The 20,223-nt window shown below is 33.3% G+C and overlaps 2 protein-coding genes across 2 annotated transcripts; both read right to left on the reverse strand.

Annotated features, from left to right (window-relative positions):
• Positions 1–5,505: 5,505 nt before the first annotated feature.
• Positions 5,506–10,965, reverse strand: LOC130655186 (mucin-2-like). Its single transcript, XM_057457909.1, has 5 exons — positions 10,333–10,965; positions 9,651–9,711; positions 8,983–9,014; positions 8,863–8,912; positions 5,506–7,602 (listed from the first exon to the last, which is right to left on the reverse strand). Exons 1-5 carry the CDS (start codon positions 10,370–10,372, stop codon positions 5,692–5,694), a joined length of 2,094 nt encoding a protein of 697 aa, XP_057313892.1. The 5' UTR covers positions 10,373–10,965; the 3' UTR covers positions 5,506–5,691.
• A 5,687-nt stretch (positions 10,966–16,652) lies between these two features.
• On the reverse strand, positions 16,653–19,550 carry LOC130653946 (syntenin-1-like). The gene is made up of 9 exons (XM_057456442.1): positions 19,386–19,550; positions 19,186–19,266; positions 18,410–18,508; positions 17,903–18,116; positions 17,698–17,824; positions 17,509–17,616; positions 17,340–17,403; positions 17,168–17,259; positions 16,653–17,043 (listed from the first exon to the last, which is right to left on the reverse strand). Exons 1-9 carry the CDS (start codon positions 19,434–19,436, stop codon positions 16,989–16,991), a joined length of 891 nt encoding a protein of 296 aa, XP_057312425.1. The 5' UTR covers positions 19,437–19,550; the 3' UTR covers positions 16,653–16,988.
• Positions 19,551–20,223: the final 673 nt, after the last annotated feature.

Below are 20,223 nucleotides of genomic sequence, written 5' to 3' on the forward strand. Positions count from 1 at the left end.
CAAAAAATAACATTTTGTAAACATTTTATTAAATTTCAATGCGCTATCCGAAAATGTACAATCCTGTTCATAATTTTTTTTGGACAATGACAGTTTTGGCTATTTCCTGAATTGGTAAAACGTCATCGCCTGACGAATGCTTCGTGGCCGAAAGACGTAGGATGGGTGAGAAAAATTAGCCGCAGTTTCTGTAATGTTCGCATTATGGAACATTTATGCTTGGTGTTCCGCGGAGGTCAAGGAAATGGAGAAAATAGACGATGCTGACGTTAGCAAGAAATATTAAGTTTGAGTTTTCACATTTAACCAAATAACGCAGTGTTTATTCCAATAATTTTTGAAACACGATTGCAGATGTGTAATTTTCAAGATCTCAACCTCGGTCAAAACCGGTTTTCCCAAATAGAGACAATAAATTTAAGATATCTCCCTGCTTGACACGACGCTGATATTCTATGGCAAAAAAACTGTACCTAAAATTATTGTAGTTTTAGTTGTTGTCTTTTTCGTGATGGCCAGCATAACACAATACATGGAAACTGATTTGTTTCTTTACATTTCTACGGAAGAAAATTTTTCTTTGGAATCTTTAAAGTATAAATCTTTTCAATAAACAATATGGTGCCCATCGATATGTTTTTAAAAATTTGCCATCAAATACGATGAACACACTATGCTAACACTTGGAGGAAGTTAGGACAATTTTAATACAGTTTCACCTAAAAATTATGTTTCTACAAATTTTCTTCAAATTGGTATTTAAATTTAGTATTAAAAAGTTAAACTTTCAATGTAACGTGATGTTTTTTTGTTCACTGTCTGCAGTGCTCTTCCACGCGTAATGTATTTTTAACAATATAAGTCAGTGTTACTTTTGGACCCTCCCAAAAACATCTGTATTGGAGTAATTTGGTATCCTAGTGGTATATTGGTATATGGTGGAGTGGTACATCGCATGACATATTTTATGAAACAAATTTCATATTCATCAAATATCCTTCTATTAGACATCAACCGGGTTGTGATCAGCAACTGGAATAAAAACTTTCTCAGTATCCACGGCAAAATGTGGATTTCATCTTTTCTACGTAGATCCTGACAAAGAAAACTGTGAAGCTGGTCGCTGTACAGTTTGTCGATGTTCGTCTGTTTTTCTCACACAAACATTTTCTTGATATTTGCGCCGTTGAGGTACATAAAACAAAAATTACAGTTCCACACGACCAAAGACCAAGACCAACCAAAGCTTGCCCGAGGTTACGACGCGTGCATCTATTCTAATGCGCATGCGCATTATCCAAAAAGTCGTGTTACATTATAGTGCAGAATCTGAAAAGAAACTGCGTTCCCGACTTATCGCAGAACGCCGGAAAAAGCGCGTCTCATGGAAATTTTGATTTCCACCATTGACGTGGTAAAGTTTTTTGGCCAAATTTTAGCTATTGCTAAGTCACTTTTTATCTTGTTCTGAAGTTAAAAACTAATAGGAAGAATTAGTATTATAGAAATAAAATAAAAGCTATAGCTAATTATCTAATAGTGTTAACAATATCGTGCCTGTTTTCTTTCGCCTTATTCCTGCCATCTAAACTTTCAATAGATGGTAGATCCCAGGTTGGCATGTTGTCCCCAAAACTGTACTCATTGTCAACTTCCCCGTTTTTTTGCAGTATTTTTAAGTACTGGCTTGTCACCATGTTTATAGGAGCAACTTAAGAGATATTCCATGTCAAATTAAAAACGTTTCGCTTTTTGTACGAATATCTATTTTTTTTTCAAATAGAGACAACAATGCCACGCAACGCTTCACCCTCTATTGTGTTATTGTAGCTCCAGTTGATTCTCGATACCATTTTCGTTTGAGTGATGACACACCATATGGAATCGATCACGTTATTCGCAGCATCATTCTTAAATATGACATTAAAAATAAAGGGCTGTGGATTTAGATGACACCCCTCTCGTTATATAAAAAGAAACAATCTTTCTATCATCTCAAAGACGTGCTGTTGATCACGGAAAAAGGGCCATTGATGGAATGTTTAGTTTTATTCTACGAAAAGATATTGTAACAAATAACATATTTTTTAATAAAAGTGAAGATTTTGTAGATTATCTTGTAATAAAATGACCACAGTTTATTTATAGCCATTTGCCAAGAAAGGATATAGTCAAGTAAGCTGCGCAAGTGAATTTAATGGTTGTCCTACTGCATGTTGATTTTCACACCAAATGAACCAGTAGTTTGCATGCAATGCCTGTGTTAATGCTTGCAATTTTACTTTAAAGAATGCTTGGGAGGGAATGCTGAATAACAATGTGACGATAGTATTGAGGGTGATGATGGCGATGATCACAGTAATAAAAATACAAAATAGATATAAATATTATGTAGTTCTTAATCTCACGGTCACACAACCGTAACGAAACTCAAGTTTTGATACATTTTTAAATTTTACTAGATCCTAATGCAATTAAACAAGCTAATCGCCAACAACATCAATTATTCCCCTTCACCTGCTTATTGTTATCGAATCTTATGAAATTTATCACGTCTTAAGATGCAAGACCCTCCAAGAAGACCTGAGAAAGAAATAGAAAAGAGGCGCCTATTCAATAAAAAGAAGGACAAAAAAATCGTAATTTCACGAGAACTTTCTGATTTTCTAAAATGTATTGAAAATAAATAATATGGGGGAAGGGGGTGAATGGAAACAATGGTTTGGAAAATAGAAAGAATGAATGTTTCAAAAAAAACCTTTGTGGTTGCTCAACTCAGTTAAATGACATTTCACTGCATTTTTTTTAAATTTCTTGCATCACACCTTGGAGGATTACACTGAGGCAAAACTTACCAGCCGCAATACTTTGCTCATATTAATTAAATAAATTAATTGGGGATTGGATTGACTGCGAGAGGGGGCAGGGTGGAATAAAATCCTCAAACTAACAATCAGGAGGGGAGGGGGGTTATTTAACCCTATTCGGTCCGGGGTTTTTCGAACATACTATGACCGGGGGGGCGGATTCCACCCCCCCTCAATAACTTTTCATAGGATTGTTCAAATTGAATCAAACTTGGCACACTTATAGTACGTCATAAAAGGAACAAAATGGTGGCAATAAATTTTTGCTTGCGTCAGCACATTTCTGTGACGTCATCAGAAGCTTGAAAATAGTTAGAAATGCCACTATCTGCTTAAAATATAATTACTTTTGTTCTAGAGCGAATTTTTACATTCTGCTTGAAGTTTCTGAAAGCTAAATAAAATTTTTTTAACATATCTTCCGGTTTTCACATGGATCGAATAAAAAATCGCCAAAAATTGCCCGCAAAATCTTTTTTTTCCCGATTTTCGGGTAAAATCCGACAAAATCGGGAAATCGGATTAGTCACGTGTCAAAAATTTTCAAAATGATTTTTCTTGATGAAACAAAGTTGTGTTGCAAGTTTCAAGTTCTAAGGATAATCCTAACAGGAGTTATTATATTTTCCCCATTATAAGGATTTCATAGAGATTTTAGGGGTAGTTTCGAGTAATGACCAATATCAAAGCCTCTGAAAGGTATGGAACCTAAAAATTTAGCATGCAGGTGTCTGATAGATAAATGTTGAAACTCAGTAAGTATCATAGCCATATAAGAAAGCAATCAGGAGTTATTATAAAAAAACCGTCAGGGGGGGGGCGGAATCCGCCCCCCCCCCGGACCGAATAGGGTTAATACTCTAAAGTAGTATGTATTAAATGAATTTTAATTCAAATATTACCTAATTACACGCTTACCGACTATTCCTTTAAGTAAAATTATTTCCTTACACTTTTTCAAAGTGTAATGATTCATTCGAACCTTATGGCAAGTAATATGTTATAAATTTCACTTGTAAAATGTTGTAAAAATGTTACTGTAACGATTCGATCAAACGCCCTTCCTTTCAATGACCTTTTCTAATTAACTAATAACGCAGATGTTGAGTTGCACCGATAAAGATCTTCATAAATACCCATACGAAATATGAGAAAAGTATATGGTCGACGCTGTATTATATCTTAATATAATTGACGATGACAACGTTGATGATGATGTACATACTATGTGAAAATATATGTATTAGATCGGCAAAAAAAAATAGAAAAAAATCAAAAAATCATTGAATGCCCCCCCCCCCCTCCTTTAAACGCCTCCCTTACTAGACGCCCTAGGTATCTAAAGAAATAATAAACACCTTGGAGGTCTCTAAGGTGCACCAAAATAAGAAAAATAACTGTTCTAGGCTTTCATCGAAGTAGTACCGTAGCTGCATAAACATGAGTGTTTTTATTAACAATATCTAAAGTCCCAATCCTGATAAAAGAAAAGGTATCTTATTCTTCTACTAAATCTTTAAATGTCTTTATATGAAAGTAAAAGTAGCCAAAATGTTCAAAAAAGACAAGATTGTCTTCTGGCGCATTAAACTCACCCGGTGGGCCATCTTACGTACCGTAAAATTATACACAACTCCTTCCCGATTTTTATTACTGTTAACGCCACTGTAGTTATTCTGCATCTATATTATAATACCCGTATACGTCTGTCCGTTTGTCACGCAAAATGGTAGCTTAGCTGTGCAAGTAGCGAGACGCTCACAGTACGGTATAAAATAGGCGGGCGAACCCGTGGATTTTTCCACGGGCTAACGACTAGTCTACTTAAATAGGTGCTCCGGCGAGAGAAAAACTCCTAGTTAAAAGAGTGCCATAACTTTTTCTCCTTTATTAACCTTTTAAATTCACTCTTTTCTTTGACGTTCAAAATCAAAAAAATTCTTCTATATCATACATAAGACCTACATGGAAAAGCTGTTAGGAATAGAAACTTTTCGAATATTTAAGCTCTACCTTGTTGCTACTCGAAACACGGTAAAGTAAATGTTTGAATGGCAACTAAACACAAAAGCTCTATTTTGACATGTTGTTAAAAATGGGTGCTAAATTATAAAAAATGAAGAAACGCATATTAACTACGGCTCTTTCATTATATGAACAACAGCTATTTCTTTACTAAGAAATGCTTTCTTTCAACAGGCTGCGTAGAAAACAAAAGAGACTTAGTCTAGTGATAAAAATAACATTGCAAATTGCGCAAGTAGGCAAACAAAAGCGAGAAGTAACAACATTATAGCTTTGTTAAGTTTGTTACCTTGGGCCCACTTAGTAAATGCGACTAGAAGATTTTAAATGCTGACGTATTGGCAAAAGTATCGACTTTATAGTCTGTCGGCTGTAGATTATTGACCATATGACGCGTTATAAGTTCAGCCTTATTTGTAAAATGACCAAAAATGTCGTCATTTCAATACTGTTGATTAAAATTAGTTACATTTGTTTATTTTTTATTCATACTTGTAATGATGTTTCCTAAGCTATATGTTTCTTGTTACATATTCTAGTCATTTACTTCAAATGTTAGGTGCTATGAATTTACTCTGTGAAGTCGGAATAAACAAATAAATAAATAAATAAATTTCTCTGTACACAAGAAGTTTTATTCTCGTTTATCTAATTAATATATACTTAAAAATAGTTTAGTTTTGCATTACTGTTTCCGTGTAATTTTCACTGCATGTGAATTTTTGTCGTTTTAAAAATTTAAATCTATCGGATTATGACATTTAGGTTACTATAAAATTAGTCAGTAAATCGTTGTTGATTAGTCCTCATCTAATGCAGTGTTAACAATACCGTGCCCGTTTTCTTTTGACTTATTCTTGGCATCTGGACTTTCAATAGGTGGTAGATCCCAGGCTAGCATGTCGTCACCAAAACTGTACTCATTGTGAACTTTCCCGTTTGGTTCTGCAGCATTTTTAAGTACTGGCTCATCACCATACATATTAACAATCTTGGCACGTGGAAGGGATTGAAAATTTCCGAGCTCATAATCCAAATCTGATGATAATTTAAACTTGCCGGTTGTTTCGTTCCGCCGGCAACCGACGATAATAACAGCAATTATGACGATGATAACGAACCCAACGACACTAAATATAGTGACATATAAAATCAAAAGACTTTTCTTTTTAGGCTCTGCTGTTGTAGTTGTAGTTGGAGTGGATGGAAGGTCTGTTGTCGGAGTGGCAGTAATAATTCTGGTTGTCGTCGATGTTATTGTCGATACTGTAGCTGGAGGAACTGTGATCGATTTGAACGATTTAGCTTGGAAGGTAGTACCATTTACAGTGAAATTTCCACCATCTGCTTTTATCGAGTTGTTCAATTTTGTCACTATTTGTTCATCTGAGAGGGACGATTTAATGGTGTACTTCACAATGATGGAGCCACACGAAATCGGATTCTCTGGGTAGGATATAACAGATTTATCAATTTCAAGTGTGTTGGCGAGAAACTCAGTATGTTTATCTAGAAATAACTTTTGCAAAGTTGTATTTGACAGAAGTATACTACAGTTTCCTCCTTCGAATGTAGATTGGCCATTGTGTTTCCTTTGGATGCCGATGGATGACGAACTCGGTACTGAGGAAGGACTCGCCTTTATTTGTGTACTTAGTGCCGTGAACACACTTGTACTAACTGTAGATATAAGAGTTGGGCTAAAAGTGATCAAGGTTATAAGTTCTGACGATTTAGAAACATGGGGAGAAAGAGAGGAGGTTTTGCTTGACAGAACATTAAACGAGCTAGATGGTGTAACCATCGTTTTTACAGAAATTGTAGATGTAGTCTTGTGCAAACCAATAGATGTAAAAGATGAAGTTTTACTTGTCTGTGGACCTATTTCCGATGTGGATACCAACATTGTTGAACTTTCTTTCGTTGATGAAGGTATAAGAGAGGATGTTTTGCTTGACAAAACATTAAACGAGCTAGATAATGTAACCATAGTTTTCACAGAAGTTGTAGAAATGGTGTGTAAATAAATAGAGGTAAAAGATGAAGTCTGTGATTTTATTTCAGATAACACCATTGTTGCAGTATCTTTCGTTGATGAAGGTATTTTTGTGTTTGTCCGATAAGGAAGTGATTTTGTTGCTGATACAGAAGAGATAGATGGTTTTAACGTTTTAGAGGCAGAATTTACCAATGTTGTTGTTATTGATACAGAAGGAAAGGTAGCGGTAGGGAAGGTAGTGTTTGCTGTTTTGCTTTTCGTTGCTGAAGTCGGCGACAATTTGAACGTCGCGGTATTAGATTTTGTTGGATTAGTGGATGATGTTGCAGAAGGTATTGTTTGAGTAATTATTAGACTGGTTGCTTTTTCCACTATTGAAGTTAAAGTTGAAGTTGAATTTTGGGTAATACGTAATGTGAACGTATTGGGGACACTTATTACAGTCGACATTTTTTTCGTTTGACCTGTATTTAAGGAACTGTGATAATTTGTTGTATGAGTTGTTGGTGACATTAGAGGTTTTGTAAATGAACCTGAGGAATTTACAGAAAGTGTACTGAGTTGAGTCGTTAATGCTAATGACCATATTGAACTCGATGCAATCGTTTCGTTCTTGTTCGAAGTTTCATTGTCGTACATTATCGCCCTTCTCTTCACGGAGTGGTGCTGACAATACTTTTGAACGAGTTCAGATTCATCATTTGTTGGATCCTGCAAATAAAAAGCTTTTTTTACTGAACAGCAGACTTGATAAAGTATAAGAAATAACAATTTCTTTTAAATAATTATAGAACAAAAGTGATAAATATTTAATTAATAAATATCACTTTTAACTAAGTTGTTCAAAAGTACAGTTTGGTTTTTAAATGAATTATCTCTTATTATTATCAAGGCTGGCCGCTCAGCATGTTGAATCTTTTATTGCACAAACCATACTTTATAGAATTTTGATTGCTTTTCGAAAAAATATTGTTCATCGCAAACGCTTTAAACGCTAAATTGTTTTAATTTTCAAGGCTGCGACCGGAAAAAATCATCTAATTTGCCATGCAGAATTAGTGTAACAATTCAAAAGAAATATATTTTCCGATTACAAACCTCCCTTATATATGCAAATTGTATCTGCGCAGTGGATCATTATTGATATTGTTCGTTTAATTGTCTTAAGTTTTTTTGGATTAGGAGTACGGCACGTAAGGCAGCGTGTCCCATCCAAGACATCATTGTTGAATGTCAATAGAGAAAAGTTTACAAACTTGCTGCAAGCTAAAGACTGTGGCATGCTTTTTTAATGCATATTTCTTTCGCCTTATTTTTTTTTATTGTATGCAAAATGATGATTTTAAAAAAAAAACGGATGTTGATTATGGACATCTTTTATGCTTATTATTGAAAAGAAAAACATTATAACAACATGGCATGCTTATTTCATCTTTAACTTTCATCTCTTTATTTTCTAGGGCGTTCTTTTGACCTATCCTCTGAAATCGAATGACATAGGTAACCAAAGGTTACAAATGTTACAGCCTTCTGGACTTTTTTGACAAGCTGTCATTATCCAGTGCATTTTCCTGACTGTAGCCAACGCCCACATTCCTAGTTTTCCAACGTACTTTCTTTTAGTTTTCCCATATACAGCCTCCTATTATTCACAGCTCCTCAAATGTTCTTATTTGTGTTCTTTCGAGAAATAAGGAAGTCATCTAATTGACACAGAACTGAAATTATTTTTTTTCACTATGACGAGCTACGTTTTTGTAATCTGTCGTCCTTCTCCTAGGCCAAGCTAGCCATAGAAAAACATAAATAATAGGGCTATTATCTAGCTGATCACAGAGTAGAACAATTTCAACCTATAGTGGTTCATTGGCGAGTGCAAATCAGATATGTACAGTGCATTTATATAATCATTCAGTGAATGTATATTACTTTTCTTGTTATAATTTGATTGGTTCTTTCAATTTATCTTACCTGTCCAGCTCTTGTTAATACGTTTAGTAATCTTTCATACTCTTCTTGATCTAAATAATATTTGCAAACAAAATTAAAAAACACAAACAGCACTCAACAAAGAAGTTGTTAAACCTTTACCTTGTGCTGGTGTGTTGAAAGTGTCATCATCGCTACGAAAAAATTGGAAAGATATATGCGACACGCAACAGATGTATGGCATGAGACGGAAAACTAATTTAACAACCAGGAAACTGTGCACTAACAGTTTTCTTAACCTGAATTAAGCAATTTTTGATTATGATGGCGAGACAATATATCGACATTTAAAGGAATAATCTGAAAGGCTAATGTACTTTGTACGTGTTTTAGTTGTTTAAAAAAGCACTATTTTTGCTAATTATTAATTTATTTTACGTTGTGGTTTAAGTTGTACGAGGTATTTATGAAGAGTTTGTTACAGAAATTAGCATGCTATTTTGGTTTCGCTATCACATCATCAGTAAGATATTCGATGACATCCAAAAAGCACTTCGCAGTTTAAAGAAGGTTTAAACAGCGTGAAAAAACATAAGGAGATTAACCACTTCACATTGTGAGAAAATCAGATCCAAAATAATTATTTTGAAATTTGTATGTTTACTATATATATATTTATATGTATATATATGGTATAGTTTTCTACCCTAAAAAGTAGTTCTTTGCTTAAGGTCATTTGTTATTTAGGTGTTGGGGTTTTTATGTGCATCGTCGCAATGGTGATAAATACGAAACAATACAATGAAAAAAATTGAAAGAAATAACCATACTTTACTTCTGTATCTAGGAGACGTTGCAAACATTCTAAATGTTCATCAAGACATCGTATCTCTAAAAACACACGTGGTTATCATAAATAAAATATTGTGAATGCACAGAAGTAAATCTAAAACTCACGATAGACAAGTCGAATTTTGTTCTTCAAGAACCATTACTTTCGGCAACCGTAACTCTCGAAGACCAAATTTAAATCCCACAATCGAAAGCTAAATCGGTAGATCCGAAAAATACTTTTTTCTTGTCGACTAAATTTTAAGAGTAAGAAAAAAGAGGTCTAAATATTGGATATTCTTAGCTTATAATTTTAGTTAAAATTTGTTAAATTCCTTGGTTATATTTTATATTTATACCTCTTTTTATAAAAAAGTATTTTTAAAAATTAGTCGGTAAAACTTGACCGACGTTTTTTTTTACCGATAAGCAACAAGAAAAATTGCCGTCTTTCAAAATCGAAAGAGACCTGAAAGAATAAAGCTGAAGGCCGATTGTCTGATGGCATTTATAGGATAGAACATCTCGTTAGTTGACATTTAAATACTTATTAATGTTATGATAAATGTGTAATTTTAGCTATAGATTCCAGCTCACGTGTTTTACTTTGCAAGCAACAACACAAAAACTAAAATAAAATGTCATGCAAGCAAAAAACAACAACAATAAAAAAAAACTTACCCGCGATGAGTAAACAAAACAGAAATAGTTTGGTGACCATGTTTTCTAATTTTCTTTATGTTGCGTCGTTGAAAGAAATTCTCTTGTAACTTTAGTTGTATTTGAGAAGAGAACTCTGAATAAACTTTGGCGTATCAAAAATTCAAAAAATAATAAACAAGAAAGGCTTTGTTGATTTTACAAGATGGTAGAATTTTAACCTCAATACACGCACTTCATATGAACTAATCTTTTCTCAGTATAAACATAATGTTATTTTTGTGTTACGTTATTGACACGGTTTTAAAGTTATATTATCACCTCTCTGTTTCTAGCATTCCATTTCTCATATCGTTAAAAATACTTTGTTAGCAACATTTCATATACGTAATTGTTTACAAAATCTTCTCAAATATTTATTAGTGTTATTAAAATTCATATTTTCTTATTAGATTTTTTTCACCTAGTATGATATAATGAAGAATATATGTCTAGTTTTGTCTTCTTTATGAGAAATATTGTCGTAGGTCAAAAGCATAAATCGAGCTTAATACTATATTGTAGACTATCGCTGTTACGAAACAACATTTCAAAATGTTACTTTGCAGTTTTTTAATATACTAACCCATTCTACGGCATCGCTGTTCGGATGTCAGAAAGATACAAGATACCCTGGGGACGAGGTTGAATTCTTTTTATCATGACTGCTATATAGCATCTAAATACTTCTAGTATCGCAATAAATTCCCAGTTTTTACACGGGCGTTTGTTAGAGGGGCGTACGTTCAGGGGTCATAGAGAGGCGTATATACCAAACCGTAACTGTACACTCCTGCTCATTCAAAAAATGTATTTTCATTTTTTTTTTATTTCAAGTGGACACTTATGAAAACATCTATATATATATGAAAAAGGGATGTGATTTTTTGATTCCATAGTCTAAAATGGAAGCTAGTAAGACCACAGACCAAAATTTTTATATGTGGTCGGTTTTGATAGCATTTAAAATAGACATGTTGTCAAAAAAAATATTTAGGGGACCTTCTTAACTTAGTTTCAAGGGTGTTTTGCCGACGCTGTGCTTGTTGACAGCTTATATTTCGTCGGTGAGAGACAGTCTTGGAAAAATGTTGATTCCTTTGCCAAGTATGTTCAACTTCTCTTGTGAATATACAATGTCTGTCCGCAGGGGTTCTTTCGCTGTCTATTATGTGGCTGTCGCGACATTTGAATAATGCAGTAAAGCTGAGGTTCGGCAAGTCAATGATATAATCTAACTTATGACAAGAATCAATTATGCTTATTCCGATCTTAACTTTAAACTCATGCCAGATGACTATATCTTTGAATTGCTTTTATTACTCTTGGTCCAGAGAATACACAAGCTTGGTCTGTAGCTTTAGTTGTGTAGATAATTTGCTCTTAAATAGTAGTTTCCCTTGTTATATACCAACGCTTCTTCGTCATCTTCAGCACAATCTTTATATTTTATACATCACTTACCAAAAATACTAAGTTGCTCGCCGCCAATGTTTAACGTGATTAATATATACGTCGCTGAAATGCCTTGTAAACAGGAATCGGTACAGGTGGAGAGTCTTGAAAGCAGGCAGGGAGCGCGAGGAAATCAAATAAAGGGTCTCGCATGCTAGGCACTAACTTCGTGAGTTACCACCATCACTGGTGTCCAATGAATAATTTTGTAATTTGCAGTCAATATATTGTAGGAAAAAGCTTTTCCCGAATAAATCTATCCTATGCATAAATTCACAACACAGTTTTGCTAAATATCTATAAGCTTATGAACACATTACTATATATTTGAAAAATGCAAAAGAGCTAAAAATTGAGCTTCACAACCACGTACCCAAGATCTTTTTTTCCTTTTGAAGATACGGAAGGGCGCGACTTTTTACTTGAGAAACATCGATTATTTGTGAAGGTACGGGGTAAGTACCAAGTCTACGGGCTTCTGTATACTAGGCACCTTAACTATCATTATTTAAAAAAGTGGCACTTATGTTGGTTAGCTATATTGGCTATACAATTTTTATTTATTTAGTACAATTATTTACCCAAGATAAACTTTTTAATTCCTATTGGTACTGTTATCAACGAGGTTCCTCTCATTTTCAGTTATATTTGGATGTATGATATTTAAGATGATTTAAATTGTTGTTTTTGGCCTCCTTTTCCACCGCCATCACCCCCACTTTCGTGTATGTCACTAAAATCTATAGCAGTCGTTTTGTATTCACATCAACATTTTTCAATTCTATCCTTAAAAACTTATTTATAGTAGACTTTAGTGTGAATAGTTGATGTGGATACTGTGTATATTTTTTAAGATAAATTTTAATCTGTTTTTATTTATTTTAGCTGATAATGATTTATGTTGAATCGAAATATATTCTGAAATTAATTAATATAATCCATTGTTGTATGAAAAAAAAAAACGTCAGCACATTTCGCTGCATACCAGTTTATTGAATAAAAAATAACTACTACTCTAAATTATGATGCAGATTTGGGAGAGAAATGGAATAACAAAAAAGTCTGCTTATTTACAATTGATCAGAGTTAACTTCATTTGAGATGTTGTTGCGAGGCTGGAAGTGCGTCTGCTGTATAGAATGTTTGGTTTATACTGATAGGTTTTCTTTAGTTGTTATTATATTCGATTCTGTTAGTCCCCAGTCCTCTTCACGTTTCTCACGCCTTAAGCTTTCTTGTGGCAGTTCGTTCTTAACTTTTATCGCAATCAGTCGTTTTTCTGTGCAAAGGACAGAAAAATACGCCCTTCAAGGGTAAAAGAAGTCCGCTTTTAAAAGATGAGAATATACTGTTTTTTTAGAAACCTCCCATTCAAGAGGATTCATCAGATATTGTTATTTTTTGTCGCGTGTGCTCTTAACGAAATATTTAAGACCGACCAAATTTTGTTGTTGCATTGAAGAAAAAGTAGCATTATACAAAAGAGCCTGGTTGCTTGCGAATAATTGAAGAAAGGATAAACTGCAATGCCGGACAATCTGTTTTGGAAGTTAGGGGGTGGGGCAACATTTAAAATAAAGTACAACATTATCAATCTGCGTTGTTCTTATAGGTCCAAAGTTATTTCAAGGAAAAGTCTGCGTGTAGTGGAAGGGGGGGGGGGATCCCGATGACAAGGGCGAAGAAATTGCTTAAACTAAAACTACATGACACATATCTTTACATTGGAGTTAAACCAGGACAATGTGAAGATGAGGCCATTATTTTAAAAAGTAAAGGTTGACAAAAGTCAACACCATAACATTATTTTATCGGTAAACAAAAAGTCGATAAAAAAAAGTCGGCAAAAAATAAAAGTCAGCAAAAATTTTTTTGAATTTAGTAATTTTTTTTAAGGACCACAAGAGTTTGAATTTTCAACTGCAACAAAAAGACAAAGAAAACTTTAAAAACTGGTCAATTTCAACGATTATATTTTCTTTCTCTTTCATTTGAACATTTTCTCTGCTTTGGTTCTTCACCTCATGCGTCTCGTTCTTTTCTTCTCAGCTCTCCTTTTCCTCTGTTGCGCTTACTTGAATAGCCCAGTTAACTAAGCTTTCTTCGAGGACATCAAAATTCAGTTTTTTTATACTAAAGCTTAGACGCAAACAATGTGTCAGAGCAAACCACCAAGTAACACAAAATAATTAATTATATTTTTTCGGGTAAATTAGGCCATTTTGTTTTTCATTTATTTATTTATTTATTTTTATTCATTTATTTCACGAATATTTTACAAGGTAGCTATTTTAAATTTATGCAAATCTGTTATAAAAATATTACGGTATGAAAATTTTCTATACATAAAATTTAGTAAAAACAGTGAGCATGGTTTGAGATGATCAAAGCTAAAAAAAACATGAAAAGTCTAGTGAAAACGTACTAAGAAGACTAAAGAGGTCAGAAGCGATTACAAGACACCAAATTACAAAATACTAAATGAAACAAGTTCTCAAAACTAAAAATAATAAATGTTATTATAATAAAATGTGTATATCAACAAACAACGAAAAACAAAAAACAAACAAAAGGCTGTAAAAACGCAAGCCCAGAACGTTAAACAGGTGAAGAAGACGTAGCACAGAAAACAATCTCGTGCCCAGAGCTCTGAAGTTTAAGATTGCAAAGAATCAATTGAAAAAGATCCTCGTGATGATAATAAGTTATATTCCAGTGGAAGTTTATTGTACATCGCTTCAATATATGAAAACGATCCACGAACATATTCCAAACGAGGGTGGGGTAATTTCAAGCAGTTGTGATTGCGAGATGTACAAATGCACATTAGGTTAAAACTGGTTAGATCTTTGTTTGGAAAATAGGCAATGTAGCTCTATATGCAATGAAAGGTGTAGGTGACGTAGTAAATTCAACATTCCAGATGCTCTGCGATAGGTTAAATCGAAATTACTATTCAGATTTAACGACGGTTCGATGAGTAAACCAAGATACAGTTTGGAAGCACAGGTTATATTCAATAAGCTGCTCCTGTTTTAAAAGATTATTTCTAAACCAAACAACATAGCTATAGTTTTTCAGGCTTCAAGATTTAAAATTAGTTCCTCCTCTATACGCCATTTTAAAATACAATTCATTTCAGATAAGAGACGAGTTTCAATGATACACGAGTCTCTCCCAGCAACAAATAATACGATATCGTCTGTGTACTTTACTGCTTCAGAATATTTTACAATGGTAGAAAGATCATAGAAGAATATTATAAACAGCAGCGGGCCTAAAATTGACCCCTGTGGTATTCCACTAATGATTGGCTATTCATTAGATGAAATTACTATTACTATTATTACCGTATGGTTTTGAATTAAAAAAAGAAGAAAAAGTCAGCAAAAATATTTAATCGGATAAAAAAACGTTAGTCAGCAAAAAATATTAATCACTTAACAAAAATTTTCACTTTTTGCCCAAAGACCAAAAGAAAAAAAGGCCACAGCCATAACATATAAATTGCCCAACTTTATCCAGACCCAAATAAAAGTCAATGCAGTTTGAACTTCTATCACATTGAGGAAAAAAAGGCCTGGGACCAAGGTTATACAGTGTTTTTTCAAGGAAAAGAAAGTTTAATGTTATTTGTAAAATCAGAAAAATTATTTGTTTGTTTATTTGCAGATAAACTGCTGGGCAATGTTGTCATCAGTTAAAAGAAAAATTTATATTTATATTTTAAAAACCACGGGTTTATGTTAACACGTTGATGCTAAACACGGCTACTACTGAAATCATTTGTAACAAAAGAAAATCCTGATAGGTTTGGCAGTAAATATAATCCAAATTGTATCTTTTTTTTAAATTTATGATAATGAAAATATAGCTAATGAAATATCATTCTTTATTTAAGATCATGATTCGTCCTCATATAGTTTGACAAAACACGGTTATTTCTAAATTATAATTCCTCGCAATACAGTTTCTTATATATTCTTAACCAAAACACGGTCATTTCCAAATTATGATTCACCCCGGTATGATTACAATGCATTTGTTGACGATGTCAGCAGATTCGTCATTTATCACTCATTCTCATGACAACACTGTAATTAAAAATTTTGTCAGCAAATGATGATGTAACTTAGATGACGTAATTAAGCTGACGCAGACAAAATTCTCTTAAAACCTCTTCCCTTTTATCTGATAAGGTTCTTAACAGTTTTTTAACTCGAGGCTGAGATTATAATAGGTACCTGATAAAATATTGAGAAGATTAAACAAGTGTAGACAAGGATCTTTCTAAAAAGCATCTTAAAAATATAAAACAGGAAATCTGACCCTGAACCCTGTTTCTAAATTGTTTAAAAAATCCCTAAGTTAAAAAACACGCATGCAAAACCTCCAAAGTGTGGTTCCTATAAAAAAACGTGTTTTTAAGCTTAAATGGAATAGCTTAGGGGAAACAAGAATATTTGACAAATCTAAATTTTATTCAGATCGATTTTATTACAACTCTTGTACGATTTTTAAGAAACATGTATTCTTGCGACCACAAAAAATCACGCTCTATTTGAGCATTATTATCATTACTATATTTACCCAGGATAGCGTCTTTAAATTCTATAGGTACTGTTACGGAAGGCGTGCAAGCACCACAACCGCTTAACTAGACAACCACCTAAGATATCAATCCTATTTTCATGTTGAACGTTAAGCAGAAAGAATCGATTCGCACTTTTATCGCCTCTGGCATGACTCGTAGGGGTATGAACCCAAGATCTTCCGCACTGGAGGCGAAAGAACTACCACAAGGCCGCCAGTCCACCACAAAAAAACAAACAAAAATAAACAACATATACGACATAAGAGTTTTTTTCATCATCCATCAATTTACATTTAATAAGTTCATAAAAGTAGTGGTAATGATGTCATTAAAAGCTAACGAACACAACAAAGTATCACATATTACTTCAGGTTAGAATCATCAAATTTTAAGAAACTTTTTAATTTTTTTTTTTTAAGTCGTCATGTCAGTAAAACTAAGAGTTCTTCCTCCATCACCATTATACAGTTCTGCTAAGAACTCCTTTATAAAAATATGCGAGCTATTTACAAAGTCTTTTATTTTCTATTTTCTTATTTCTTCTTTTTTTAACGGAACAGTGACGGTGTTTACAAGTTATTCCGGATCTTTATAAATCTGGAATCGAGTGGTCCATCTTCTTTTTGACAAGACTGTCTGACATGCTAAAAAAAATTGAAATATTTCCTTTAGAACACAATTCGTTTGGAAACAAAGGTTTAAACTTCCTTAATTTAAACCTTGATTGACACAAGGACATTTAACAATAAAGGAAATGAAAGTTCATACCATTTGACCATATGTTCATAAATGAATGATGGCATAATAGTAATAGTTATTGTGCGATCGCTGCTTTTAAGGATTTCTGATATTTCTTTGTCCTGTGAAAGTCAGATTCAGATAATATAATGATAATATTTTATTAAAAAGGGGACCAATCTTTATATTTGTGATAACTAACCTTTAATCCAACAACGTTTTGACCATGAACTTCAAGCAGATTGTGCTCGATCAACAGTCCATTTCTAGAGAAAAAACAAAAAACTTGTTTATAACAAACTCAGTTCTCCTACTTGCAATAATGTTTATTTTCAAATTTGTTCTATTTTTTTTTACTTGCTATTATTTACCTGGCTGCAGATGAGTCTTTCACAATAGAAGTGATTTTTCCATTCTTAAATACAAAACCAACATGACCAGCACTGTCCTTTTGTAGTGTGATAGCTCTTTCAAAAGGCCTAAAAAAACAGTGACAATAGAAGGTAAAAAAAAGCCAGCATAAGCTTGGAGTTAATTGCATATATTTAATTGTATGTTACCGATCCCTAACAGCTATCTCAATTCGTTCAGGAGATGATTTCTTGATCAAATTCATAACCTTTTCACGATCAAATCCAGCAATTGTTGTACCATTGATTTGCAAAATTTGATCACCGAAGCGGAGGCCTAATATTAAACATGAATTGTGACTTACAGATAGATTCAAACTATTAATGAGACAAAGTAAGCTCAAGAAAAACTTACCAGCCAAAGCAGCAGGTGAATCTCTTTGTACAAATGATACAAAAACTCCTTTGTTGATGTGTTGAACACGAAGACCAAGTTTTCCCTTAGCATCTTTACATGTAACAACTGGTCGAATACCTTGTTTGATTTCTGAACGCATTAATCCAACATTTTGTTGGCCCGTTACAGGTGCAACCATAGAACTAGATGCCGGTTGATATTGAACAACTTGCTAAATTGATTTTAAAAATCATTTACATTATGTGACCTGCACATTTCATTCTTATGATATTTTTTTACTTTACAAAGGTCAGCTACACACAAAACTAATGGTAAAGAATTAACTTGTCTTCATCTAGAAACAGCCTATACAAAACCACAGTAAGCAATCCACAATTTTGAGTTCTCTATATCAAACTGTACTTCATCATGCCATGTTAGACTAAATATTTGTTCTTTGTTGATTCTCAACAGGTAACACAACAACTTGCGATATAACAAAATATAAGCAAGAAATATATATACCTGTCCAGTTTCTGGCATGTGTGATCTAATACTTTCTTGTGTAAGTTGCAGACCCATAAAATCGTTAAGAGAAGGATATAACCCACCAGATGGCATTGGCTACACAGAATAAATATATACCATATATTTATATATGTATTATTTTCGTTACTAATGAATTATAAATATATACAACTTTTACATAAACAATGCTAAATTTAAACAATTTAACAATTTAAACAGTTCTTCCCTAAGTACCTAAACAATGTTTGAATAAACAAAATGTGTAAATTTTTGTGAAAACTGACATTGTACCTATTCGCATAAATTAGTCTTTGCAAAATCATGAAAAAATTCCTTTAATCTGTATGGTACTCGTACTGGTAATCTGTATGAGGCCAGAAAAAGCAAAAATCATATAAAAATGCATTTGGTCAATTTACCTTAATTTATGGATTTTTTAGGAATACAGAACATTGAAATTAATTTCTTAGCTGTTTTCTTCTCTTTTTAAGAACGAGTTTCAGGAATTTTAGCACAGCCTTTTTTTCATTAGATTTCCTCGATTAGGGTAGTCAATATTTTCTGCCCCCTGTGTATGTGCACTAATGCCTATTGTTCTCAACGGAAATTCACAGAAACTTGTCTACAGCTACCTAGCTATACAACCTTATCAGTAAAACGTTTAGTAGTCAGTCTTTTGTAAAAGTTGATTATGAAATGTAGCTAGAAGAAAAGAAGAATTATAAAATGTAGCTAGCTAGAAGGAACCAAAAACATTTTTAAAAAAGTCTTACCATAGCCTGTGCCTGTGCTCCTGGTTGTGCTGCTATAGCATGCTGTTGTTGCTGTTGCTGTTGGGCAACATGCGCCTGGGCCTAAATGTTAAATTTTAAGTAATATATTTAGCTAAGTTTTCTTAAAGCACTACTAACTGGTTACCTTAAAAACGAAAGTCCAACCAGAATAAAAAGTACATATAAAAAAGCACACTTACCTTAGCCATATGATCAACTTTCATATCTTCAAGAGAAGGATAAAGAGACATTTTGTTAAGTTGTTTATAAAATAATTGTTAGAATTTAAGAAATATTATAAAACTTTAACTGCCCTTTAGTTGTAGCTACAAACTTCCAGCTATATTTGATTGGAAGAAAAAGTTCGTCTTGTTTTGTTGATTTTTCTCAAAAGAGACTGGGAAACAGTCATGTGATTCTAAAAAAAGTAACATTACGACATTATAACACACGGCATATTTCCCTCGGTCCTGACTCACGTCACACGAGAAAAATAAAATTGCTGACTTATCAAAACAATGATTACAAATGAACGCACAAATCCAGTGAAGGCTTGTCAACAGGCAACTGAAAACAAACAGTATGCCACGCGTTTTAAAGGAACTGTATATTCGTACGCACTTTAATATGACATAAAGTGCGTATTAATAGTGCGTAGCGCTATTCATACGTAGAAAAAAGGAAAAAGAATCCTAACCCTAACCCTAAAGCACTTTACGTACGAATAGCGGATGAACATATACATACGCAAAAATGGGCAAAAGTGCGTACGAATATACACTACGCGTTTTAAAAGAAGCATTATGGAAGATAAATTTAGTAAACTCATGTGTAACTAGCTGACACATGTCCATAGTCTCATACTGTGAGCTATAACGATCCCCAAAGTTAAAGCTTGCAATTAGTAGCTGACTGAATAACCTGTCTGTACTAATTATTTATAGCGTAGTTACAAGCTATCTAGAGATACATAGCTTATTATGGTTTTCATTTACAGTCTTTTAGTAAAATATTGTAGACCTCTTGAGGGATACACAT

This window comes from Hydractinia symbiolongicarpus, chromosome 8 (genome assembly GCF_029227915.1).
Source record: "Hydractinia symbiolongicarpus strain clone_291-10 chromosome 8, HSymV2.1, whole genome shotgun sequence".
NCBI classification, from domain to species: Eukaryota; Metazoa; Cnidaria; class Hydrozoa; order Anthoathecata; family Hydractiniidae; genus Hydractinia; species Hydractinia symbiolongicarpus.

What these genes read in the sequence shown, in the direction of transcription:
- LOC130655186 (XM_057457909.1), bottom strand. Translation starts at nt 10,372, where the DNA reads ATGGTCACCAAACTATTTCTGTTTTGTTTACTCATCGCGG. An exon ending in GTTTTGTTTACTCATCGCGG is followed by an intron (nt 9,712 to 10,332) that starts GTAAGTTTTTTT and finishes GTGTGTTTTTAG; the next exon opens with AGATACGATGTCTTGATGAA. An exon ending in TTTCAACACACCAGCACAAG is followed by an intron (nt 8,913 to 8,982) that starts GTAAAGGTTTAA and finishes AATATTATTTAG; the next exon opens with ATCAAGAAGAGTATGAAAGA.
- LOC130653946 (XM_057456442.1), bottom strand. Translation starts at nt 19,436, where the DNA reads ATGTCTCTTTATCCTTCTCTTGAAGATATGAAAGTTGATCATATGGCT. An exon ending in TTCACCTGCTGCTTTGGCTG is followed by an intron (nt 17,825 to 17,902) that starts GTAAGTTTTTCT and finishes GTTTAATATTAG; the next exon opens with GCCTCCGCTTCGGTGATCAA. An exon ending in TATGAACATATGGTCAAATG is followed by an intron (nt 17,044 to 17,167) that starts GTATGAACTTTC and finishes AATTTTTTTTAG; the next exon opens with CATGTCAGACAGTCTTGTCA.